Source organism: Acartia tonsa, chromosome 3, assembly GCF_053477335.1.
Source record: "Acartia tonsa isolate MP-2025a chromosome 3, ASM5347733v1, whole genome shotgun sequence".
NCBI lineage: Eukaryota > Metazoa > Arthropoda > Copepoda > Calanoida > Acartiidae > Acartia > Acartia tonsa.
Genome location: NC_137262.1, coordinates 59,222,187 through 59,234,332, shown reverse-complemented (window position 1 = coordinate 59,234,332; position 12,146 = coordinate 59,222,187). Strand labels below are relative to the sequence as shown.

The 12,146-nt window shown below is 31.3% G+C and overlaps 1 protein-coding gene across 4 annotated transcripts in view; it reads left to right on the top strand.

Annotated features, from left to right (window-relative positions):
• LOC145314719 (SRSF protein kinase 3-like) overlaps positions 1-12,146 on the top strand; it is a 144,680-nt gene that overhangs the window by 109,404 nt on the left and 23,130 nt on the right. For all 4 annotated transcript variants that reach the window (XM_080154749.1, XM_080154746.1, XM_080154747.1 and 1 more), the window contains 3 exons: positions 6,679-6,765; positions 8,296-8,396; positions 11,163-11,224. In XM_080154749.1, the coding sequence (XP_080010875.1) occupies positions 6,679-6,765; positions 8,296-8,396; positions 11,163-11,224 (250 nt within the window). The remainder of the gene's footprint in view (positions 1-6,678; positions 6,766-8,295; positions 8,397-11,162; positions 11,225-12,146) is intronic.

Below are 12,146 nucleotides of genomic sequence, written 5' to 3'. Positions count from 1 at the left end.
ATTGTAATATAGATAAGAAACATGAATGAATTAGTAAACCCAAACTTCTAGGCTAGCTTTAGTAATGCTATACGATTCAGACAATTACATAAAAGGAAACAGTATGAATGAAATGTATACAGATAGACAGACAGAAATAGATAGCAAGACTAACATAAACTAAGATAAGACTGAATTTAAATATTTCCATTACAAAAGAGATTTATGTTTATTTAAACAGTATCTGAAAGAAAAGTATTATATGATCATAGAATTTTATAGGGATAGGTTAATGGAGATTAAAATAAACAACACCCAATCTCCTACATATACCTACCAGTTATTTAGCGCATCCACTCGTCGTTGGGAAGGTGATAGGTTCGAATCTCAGCTCGACACCACGTCAAATTTAAAGACGTTAAAAATTGATCCTACTGCTACCATGTCAGGTGCGGGACATAAATAGTTAGAGTAGGGGGAATGCCTTGGCCCATTAACAGGCGCAATTCATTACAATGCACAGTTAGGATTTATCATACAAAGGTCGTGCAATCAAAGGGTTGGTTGTCTGTTGGATGTTACTTAACCTAATATCAACCAGTGGGCGTTAGAGTATTGCATACCATTACAAGCGGATGATGCCCTTAGGTTCTCTAGATGATCAGTTATTAAAGACAGAAATAAAGAAAAAGATTAATTTCTAGTCCATTATACTATCCCTCTGTCCCGGGTAAGGAATACAATATGTATTTACTTTTAATGTCTTTTACTTTCACTTTTATGGGACGAAATGTAAAGCAAAGGTTTTTTTTATAATATTAGAGCAATGTCTAATTCTGAAGAAAAAATAATAAGCTTAATAAAACTTGTGACACATAGGCTAGAATTAGAATATATTTTTTAGGTTATTTGACTTTGGCATAATGTTAGAAAATGGCCAATAATTATGCCAACCAATCGGTTTGTTGGATTGTGATATCTTAGTGGACAGACAAAAAACCTTACAACTTTATACAATACTATGGGATGGGCCCCAATGATCTAGGGAGTTTGAAAGTGAGCAATTGGACCAACTATTTCCGAGATCTATAGCTTCAACAAAAAAAAACTTTATATTATAGATAATAGGGAAGTAGATTTCATTGTCCCAACTATATTTGATCTAATAAGGAAGTAGATTTCATTGTCCCAACTATATTTGATCTAATAAGGAAGTAGATTTCATTGTCCCAACTATATTTGATCTAATAAGGAAGTAGATTTCATTGTCCCAACTATATTTGATCTAATAAGGAAGTAGATTTCATTGTCCCAACTATATTTGATCTAATAAGGAAGTAGATTTCATTGTCCCAACTATATTTGATCTAATAAGGAAGTAGATTTCATTGTCCCAACTATATTTGATCTAATTTGTGTCTGAAGTCTGTTTAGTTTCTGCGTTCTTATTCTTCTTGTATTCTTTTTCCAGTTAAGTAGTCTCAATGCTAGTGTTTACATGAAACATCCTAACTTTTCTAAACAGCAAATATTTATAATAACAGACTAGGATATAAACACTTTTGCGAACTATTGTTTTTTCCTCAGAAATTGTTCTAAAATTATTGAACGAATATAAGTGAAAATTTTTGGGAATTAGCCTAAAACCACAAAAGCAAGATAATTAGTCGAAGAGTTGCTCATATCTTAAGAACAAGTGTAACTAGTTCATTATACACCTTTTTCTTGTAAAGTTTTTAAAATTAGAATTAATTATCCTTCTATTGCGTAATATCAGCTGTCTTGTAAAAACTGAAACTCCTTCTTTCTTTCTATGTGTTTTCTGCTGGCTGCTTTAACTTTGACGCAATTCTGTTGGCTCTGACGTCACATAATACACACACAAGGTCTATGTGTCAGGGATGAGGAGCTGCCACAGATTTTTTTGGCCGCTCCGCTCCGACCCCGCAGAATACAAGATATGGTGCTTTCCCTCAAAGTAAGGACAAGCCCCCCCTTTCGTATTTTAAATTGAAGATAAAAGGAAGATATTGATTGATTTATTTTGCATTACCCCTTAGTATGACCCTAACCATGCAGGGATGATTATACCTGTACTTATTATAACCTAACCTAAGCTGACCAAAACTAAAGAAAAACACAAAAACAAACTACCCAACCTTCCTATTTTAAATCTTTAAGTAAAGGGAAAGAGACACTTTTAGAAAAACTAACAAAGTCTTTGTAGTACTTGAACTTGTGAAGCCGTTTGGGTGGCTTCGGCTCTCCATCGCTGGCAGAGGCAAAAAGATCACTTTAAAGCACTAAAACAATGACTATAACTTATTAAAATTTTAACTTAAATTAATATTTTTAAAAATCTAAGTGTATGCCAAAAACCAAATTAAAGTAAAATTATAGGAATACTTTAAGGGACTAAAAGAAATTTTTTGACCCAAAATATTTTGAGAAATATAACAGTTTAGTAAATATAAGGGGTCTTATTAAAAGATTTAAAACATACAACATTCTTAAAATATTTTAAAAATAACAAAAAAAAAGACATAATAAAAAGTAAGACACTAAATAAAGTGAGTATTAAATAATTGTTTTAATTCTTTTATGATGCAAAAATGTTTTAGACAAACGAAGGAAATATTTCTAGAAACCCGTGATAATTAATTTAAAATCCCTAAACGAAAAAAAATCCATAAAAAACCACCAACAAAAATGTACGTTTAACCCAACCAATTATATTTTTTGAGGAAATATAGAATTGAAAGTTATATAATGCAATGTAAAGAAAAAGAATGAAGGAAGAAAATATTAATATGTGTTTGTGTTTTAGTGTTTGTGTGTGTGTGTGTGTTTGCGTGTGTGAGTGTGTGTTTGTTTGAGGTATGCAAGAAAATAAAAAGAAAGGCTTAGTTTCAGGGGTGTAAGGAGAGGTAAAGAAAACTAATTTTAAAAAGCATAAATGTGTATAATAAGCGCTGAAACAGAAAGTTTACATTATATAGTTTAGATATATGTAGAAAAAAAATGATATAATGTAAGATACAACACAAGACATGTATGAGGCTCTCCTGAAAAGTACAACCAATTCGGATCAGTATTTTTTAGCCTCAGACAAAAAAAAATACTACTCTATGTGGTATTATTTATTGAAATAATGTTTAACAGACTGATTAAGTTAAGTGTCCCAACGTTCAACAACTTATGGTATACTACAGAAGGGGTAATTTTATGTATCAACATTTGGGATGTACATCAATTTATCGGCCATTGTCTTATCCCTTTAGATCCCTGAGGTTTACTCACTGCAGCTGAGAAAATTATTTGTTTGGGTTGCTTGCATAATACTACAGTTTTTCTCATTCATTCATTGTAACAAGGGTATAATGGGAAGGATAACAACATCCATAAAAGCGAAGCCCTGAAACGGTAGGACAAACGGACATTAACACTTAGTGTCAGAACTGATTAATCAGAATGTAAATGTATAAGAGTCGATGCAAAATTGTAAGTAAATTTGTTTTAAAACAGGATAATGTTTATGGACATACTTACATTTTTAGGACTTGATTATAGAGTTGCGTCGCTTATAACATTATACTGTGTTGTCCCAGGAATCAATATACCAAAAAACAGATCAATCGGATGATTAGATCACATAAAAATTATTTGTTAAAAAAGTAAAAAATCAACATGTTTAAAATGGACGTACGGACATTTTGGTAATGATTATAGAGTTGCTACGCTTTCTAAATCGTACCTAACTACTAAAGGAATCGCCATGCAAAATTTGAAACGATAGAACAATTCTAACATGCCTAAATTAACGAAAAAAGCTATCCGTTACGGACGGATGGATGAACAGACTTACGGACGGACCGACCCTAATTATAGAAAAGCTTCGCTTTTAATAAGATAAATTTATGTCTATAACTAAAGTAGATTCAAATTGATTATTTATAAGTTTGGATACTGCTATTTTAGACCAACCAATCAAGATTTAATAAATAACCAAAAGTTTAAAGCCTACACCAACAAACGAGAATTTTTTCAAATCCTGTGGATAGGAACCGGTTCTCATCCATACGAAAAAACTATGTCTAGCATCGTATCATATTCAGCTTTCTACGAATATAAAAATGTACAATCATAAGATTAAAACCAGTTTTTTTAGCCCGTGCCTTCGGAACCTTGGGGCTAAATAAATTGGTTTTAATCTAATAATTGTACATTCTATATTCGCTGAAAGCCGTTTATAATACGATGCGAGAAATAGATATTATAAAACGTTAGGTATGAGTGTAATCTACAGGCCAATTTACTCTACCTTCTTCCACTATAGAGGAAGACAGATAGATAGAAAGATGGATGGGTGGATAGATGGATTAATAGATTAATTAATTGAATTTTAGGTTATAATTAAGATAGAAAGATAAAGATGGCTATTTATGGATAGGTAGATTCTTCCATTTTGATTGAAAAATAGAAATAATTATTTTAATTGCTTTTCTCCATTTCTACATTGTAGAAAAAAATAGATAGATAGAATAAATATATCGATGAACAATGAACATAGAAAAATGGTAAACTTAGTAGATTGAAATAATATTTCTTTAGATTGCAGTATGCAACATTTTTTCTATTCATTTATTATATAACATGCATAGAAAGAAATATGGATCATTAGACAAAGATAACTAGTAAGAATATAGGAAAGAAAAATCACACAAAACACTCTTTTCAGCAATGATACCCCGCTCCCCTCTTCAATATTTTTAAAAAATTGAAAATTAGGTGGGGGGTTAGTTTTTCGTTTTTTTTTACTTTTAGGGCTCCAAAGATAGAGGCCCTACAGTGGATAGGCACAGGAAGTAAACTCTACTCTCCATTATTTTCTATTTCTTTCAAAAATATGATGGTGGGGGGGGGGGGGCGGTGGGAAGTTTTAAGCATAACCGGCTACATGTGGGAAAAGGCCTAAACATTATTTCTTTGAATTACAGGATACATGCGTTAAACTATAAAAACTTTTTGTAGTAAAACGTTTATAAAATACTATGTTAATGACCTCATTATAAAAAAACATGCATTCTAAAACTTGAGCCTTCAAATAAGACAAACCATAAACATTACTTGGACATGTTTTTCTTAACAATTGCTATATTGTGGTTTACTGTTCTTATTTTATAAAAGAAGTCTTGTCAGTTTATTGTTGCTGCGCTAATAGTCTTTGTAGTAATGTTTATTGCCTCATTAAAAGTAAATGCATTCTGAAAGCTGTATAAGAAAATAAAACCAAAAACCACATGGCTTAACCACAATGCTATGTAATGTAGGCCTTTGTTTAGACATTTATTAGCAATCAAGACATTTATTTTACATATCTAACGGCTGCGACCCTAGCATTAAGGGGTTATGTGTTTGAAGGCGAGGGAGAGGGGTGACAATAAAGGCAACTCATCCGAAACTATTCTGAGACCTATGTGAAGCTTCTCTAAAATGGAGAACTCAATCGGTTCTGTGATGAGCTAGATGTTATTTCCGACAAACAAAAAAATCCTTACGACTTTATGTGATAGGATTATTTATAAAATAGTAATAGGCATTAGGGAAAAAATCCCTTTCCCCTGACCCACACAACCTTCTAGAAGTATTTGTTAGTTATATTGTTGGGGTTATAAAATACAATAATAAAAAATATATACCTATTATATATGAGTAAAACTAATTTAAGGCTATCCATTAAAAAAATTGCATTTTTGTACTGGAATAGTTATTTATCGCACCGTATTATAAACTGCTTTCCGCGGATATAAAAAAATGTTTACTTATAAGATTGAAACCAGTTTTGTAAGCCCCGAGATGCCGAAGGCAGTGGCTAACAAAACTGGTTTTAATATTATGATTGTACATTTTTATTTTAATAGAATACTGGATATAATACGATACGATACATGATTTTTCAGTGTGGCTGAGAACTGGTTCTTACCACCGGATATTAATCGGTTTGGATGCTATACTGGAATAATTTTTATGCAATATTATGCATGATGGTAAACTTTACTTTCTCAGATTGCAAACATTTAATATTTAGTAGCGAAGATACAATATAACTCTTTAAATATGGGACAGTGGAAAGTGTCATGTGTGACGTCATAGAAATACGCCTACTATCCATCTCTTTTTAGGGGTTACCTTTTCCATTCCTCCTCTCATCCTTCCTATTTAGATATTTTTTATGACGTCACTTTTCGCTGTCTCTTTAAATACGTCAGTTGTTAGAATAATCTTAGGGGATAGTGAGAGTCCACCCATTTATTCAATTTTAGATTTTAAAAGATAAAAATCCTTTTTGGGGCAATTCATCATTAGAGGGTGAAGGTACTATCCCAAAATGTTTATAAAGCTTCCTTGAACCTACAAGAACCTCTACTGTGCCTTCGGCACCACGGGGCTAAAAAAACTAGTTTTAATCTTATAATTGTACATTCTATATCCGCAGAAAGCCGTTTATAATACGATACGAGAAATAACTATTATGATTTTTATTTTAATATTAGTGGAAAATTGCCTGTAATACGATGCTATACATGGCGGAGATCGGGTTCTAATCCAACGGATATTAATCAGTTTCAAAGCCATACTAAAAATCACTCTATAAAAATATTTTTTTGTAAATTTTTTTTATAAAATTTTGTATTTCAGGTTCTGGGGCACAACCTGCTGAAGTTTATAATCCGCAGCGACTATCAAGGAATTCCTCTACATAATGTCAAAATTATCATAAAGCAGGCAAGTCTTTTTTATAATCGAAGCTTTTCTGGTATAGTCCTCTTAAGGGGCGTTTCGTCGTATTTCCCAGTAGCCTTTTCCCTATTTCTAGCCCCTGTGGGGGGCTCTAACCCTGCGGGGCAATCACCTAACCTAACCTAAAATAACCTGTCAAAAGCTACTGTGAAAATACGGCGGAACGCCTTAGGAGGCGTTGTCACGAAAGAAACTATAACTAGCTTTTCTATAACTAGGGTCAGTCCGTACGTACCTTACGAATGAATTGTTAAATTGGGTATGTCAGAATTTTCCTATAACTTTCAAACTAGGCTTGATGATTTATGTAACAGTGAGGTACAATTTAGAAAGTTTAGCATCTTTATAATCATCCTATTAACTTCATGTTTGAAATAAGTATTCCCTGGTCCATTAGGTAATATTTTATAAGCGGAGTCTTAATGGGCTTTTTTTTGGATGTTGTCATCCTTGTTTTTAAGTAGCGCAGCTACTCTAGAATTAACCTGAAATTGACCTCTCGCACGTTAATAAACGTCTAAATCGTATACTTTAGTAATACAAATTTTATCGTTTCTATTAACTTGAAAGTTAATTTTCCAAAAATAAACTAATTTCAAAAAAAAATTTGGAAGCTGATTAAAGTTTCTTTATTGACTATTTGTGTGTGTGTGTGTGTGTGATTGTGTGTGTTTAATCAGCAATTTCCATTTGAAAGTTGACTAAGATTTTGATTAGTTTCTAAGGTTATATATGTAACTTTATAGTCTAGCTTCACAATTCAATGGATTATTATTTTGTATTATTTAAGGAATAAAAGAACTTTTCTTTGATACACTATCAATTGTTTATGTATGTTTAACAATTTAGGATAGTTTTTAGGCTTTTTCTGTTCATGCGTGATTTTTTTGTAAAAGAAACTAAGAAGTGCTCATAAAGTAGTAAAGTTCACTAATTTAGGCCCTCGGATGGTTTCTGGCTATTTACTTTTAAATTTAAGTTTTTGGATGTTTTTAGGTATTTTTTTGCCCCCACTCCCTACCCCATCAAATACAGAGCCTCTAGGTGCTAGGGGCGCATCCACTAGTACATAGAAAGTGTCATGTGAATAAGAATAAGACAATAAATGCGCTGTCCAAATAAATAAAATTTAATATTAATTCTATTGACTTAAATTATTTGAGTTTCCAATTAAAAATTTTATGAGGCGCATAAAAAGTCCAATAAAACCCATTGTTTAACATTGAAATCATAAAAATGTAATAATTATTATTTGCACCGCATATTAGGTTAATGGTTTTAAATAGCAAAACTACTATATAAGTATTAGGTGTCACTAGAAAATTATATTAGCCTAAAAAAGAAAGCCTCCCTAAGATTAATTCGGTGGCTATTGAGATATTAAAGGACAAACCAAAAACATTTTACTACTTTTTATAAGAGGATAAGAAAAAGGCTGTTTATGTATGAGATATGCTTCTGAAATATCTTGTGGCGATTCCAAGAGCAATACATTTACATTATTATTTCTTGTAGGTGCTAGAAGGCTTAGAATACCTTCACAACAAGTGCAAGATTATACATACAGATATCAAGCCAGAAAATATTCTGGTCTGTGTGGATAATAACTATATCAGGTAGATAGATAGATAGATAGATAAATAGATAGATAGATAGACAGATAGATAGATAGATAGATAGATTTGTAAAACATCATGTTTCTTGCATTAAAGCAATCTTCAGTTACAATTATCTTTTTATATAGGCAGATAGATAGTTAGATAGATATATATGGAAGGATGGACAGGTGGAATGATAGACAGACAGACAGAAAGACAGACTTGAAGTTAAAGAGAAAAAGAGACAAACAAAGAGACAGAAAGACATACATAAGGTCAGACTGGCAGACAGACAGACAGTCAGATAGATAGACAGATTTAAATGAATAAAGTTTTACAACTATTTGTTCGTATAAATAATATGCTAAAGTAAAAAAACTATTATATGAGGATACATAAACAACAGTAAATAATTATACAGTAATATTATGTAGTTTGTTTCAAAAATAATATAAATTATCGATTAATAGATACAAAATGAAGACACAAAAAGTCTTTTTTTGATAAAATGACGGACATACCTTACTTTTAGAGCAGCTACGCTACAGAGAAAAAACCTGAAAAGAAAGCCAACTGGAGTCTGTAGTCCTCTGTGTAACTAGACTTTTCAGGGAGGGAGGGGATATTGGGCTCTTTATTACACTAGTTCACAAAGTCTTATAATAACGTTTTCTTATTCGTTAACTTAGGGGACTTTTATTGGAGTTTGATTGGTTGGTTAGTTAAGTGGGGTTTCCAAACTTTTCAACCACTAATTTTAATCTACAGAGAGGATAATTTTGTGTATCAATATTGGGGATGTAATAAATTTATCGGCCATTGTCTTATCCCTTTAGATCCCTGAGACTTTTTGCAAAAAATGTGTATGTAAGAAGTATATGAATATTTAAGTAGATACATATTTAATAAAGATTATATGGAATAATATTAATATTAATTTTCATGTTGTACGTAGTTTTTCGTTGCAGTGATACTTTTAAACTAAGACTTGTCGTAGACTTGATATAGATTTTCTCAGAGGTTATTAGAGATAATGGTCTGAGTTTTCTAAATAATATAGATTACTATAAACATAAAACATTTTTAAATAATTGAACAGAACATTAGCGTCAGATTATTTAATATTTTGTAGATTTTTCTACTGTTTCTAAGCTTGTTTAGAATTGCTTTTATTAAGTTAATTTGGGTTATGTAAGTTTTAGAAGATCCCCTCTGGGCTAATGCCGAGAAAGGGAAGAATACTGAAGGGTTATTAAAGAAAAGCTGCGCTATTACGCGACACTTAACATGTCAGTGTGTTGTTTTTCACTTGAAAAATGTGTAATTATTAACAAATTTGCAGGGCTCGGCAGCTGCACGTCATCCGCGCATAAGATGTTGATTAAAACCCTTTGAGGGACTTAGAAAGAGCAGTTAGATCACCATATTAACCTAGTTATAGATATAGAGAAAGGGATACACTACGAGAACTTATTTTTTGGTTTATCTCTTAACCAAATCTTGCTTAATAAATACCAAAGGCCCTTCAGACAACCAATCCTTTGATTACACAACTATTGTTCTGTTTTCTATTCTAGAATCAATCTGATACTTTAAAAATTATAACAATCTATTTTATCCGACAGGTATCTGACGCGCGGCCGCAAAGCCCTGACAATTTGCGCCAAGTGTTTGGCAAATTATTTTCAAATTTTGACGCACACAACTCGGAAAGCTGATTTGTGGCCGACAATTTTTTTTATATTCTGTGCAGCTAATATATAATTAGGGTATGTCTGTACGTCAATACCTCTTCGTAAGTTCAGAAAATTGAAGCCAGAGGTCAAATACTTAAAATCTATATAATATAAGATTTATTTTATATATGAAATGAAAAAAAATAACTGCTCTTACATACCAATATGTTAACTAATTATAACCAATAATGCGGTCGGATTGTTCTTATACTGTGTTCCTATTGGTCCAATTAAAGTATTTATCATTCAGACTTTCTAAATTTTCACGCCCTAGCTTTATAACTACTTTATTTCATTCGTTGGCTCAAAAACTTGGGGTACTTTAAATTGTCAACAGATGGGTTGATTTTGTTGTACATAATTGGGTATGTACATCAATTTGTCCTCAATTGTCTTATCCCTTAAGATCCCTGAATCATTCTAAAATTTGTAAGGAAACAAAATTGTATTTTCTCCCCTTTTCCTATTTCCTATTTAGTTCCCATATATATTTTGTATAAATTTTAAGATCTCCCCTCTCAGGAATAGGTCATTTATTCTAAGGAAAAGTTTCCGACAATCGATCCTTTAATTGCACGAATTTTGCCTCAAGGTTCTTTTAAAAGTCACGCATCTGACTTCATCTTTAAAAATAGTTTGTATAAAGATTTGAACTCGATGACACACTAAAGATTGGAAATTTTATATAATATGATCATAATCGGGTTGCGCTGTAAAATAGAAACTGTCGCCCTTTAGATTTTCCACCTTTTTCTTTCTCAGGGATAAAACAATTGACATTTTTTTTGCACATCCCCATTATAATAATCAAAATTACACCTTCTGTAAATCAAAATTTTTGGTTGAAACTCTTGGATTTAGGAACAGTATCCAAACATTAATTTAAACAAAAGAGAAATCCTTCTTCGAAGACTTTGGGTACCAGTATAATTTATATTCCAATTTTCCATTTTTCCCTGATTTTTAGTTTATAATTATGACTGTCCCTGCACCCCCCTCCAGATTCTTTGTATTGTAACTTTCTGTTTTAACTTTTGCAAATTTTCAGACGAATAGCGGCAGAGGCCACCTATCATTACAAGCTTGGGCACAAGCTACCTAGCTCTGCAGGTAGGTAGATAGATAGATAGATATATAGTTAGATAGATAGATAGATAGATAGATAGATAGATAGATAGATAGATAGATAGATAGTTAGATAGGTAGGTAGATAGATAGATAGATAGATAGATAGATAGATAGATAGATAGATAGATAAAAATAAATAGATAAATAGAAAGATAGATGAAATAGGTTACTAAATAGATGGAAAAAAGTAAAAGACATTTTGATAGATAGACAGATAATTTCAGGAAAGATTTTAATACATAGATGTGCTTCTAAGGTGTATTTTTCAATTGGGATATGGTTTCAGGCTATTTTTCTTCTTGTAATTATCTAACAAAATTCAAAAATAACTAAATAATGGTGTGATAAAACATGCAATTAAACAATTAAAAATACATATTACAAAAAATACAAAGGTATAACTAAAAAGTTAAGTAATATCAATTAAATTACATTCTTAGTTATAGGGCTATTGCAATAGCATAAATCCAGCAAAAGTATAACCATAATATTATAAAGGAAATAAAGTCCAAAAGTAAAAAGCAATTAAAAGCTGCTAAGAATTGAAAAAATAAGACTAAAGAGAATTCTTACAGAAGTCACAAAAGCAAGTTCAATAAGATACTCGCAATTAAAAATCTATTGGTAAACGTTAGACGGACAAACGTTCTGACATACCCCAGTTATAGATTAGCTACGCCACTTACAATGTTGATTCAAAATGTAATAATATATTTGTACTTTAATTAAGTTTGTAATGTACTAATTTGAATGTCAAATGAATAATATCAACAAAAGTCTGGGGTTTGATTGGATTAGTGTCTGTTTATTCTTTGTTAATAAAAGACACACATTTTCTTTAAAATCTTCATATCTAACATTATGAAATCTTTTGATTTTAAAGATTATTTAGTAAGAATATAAA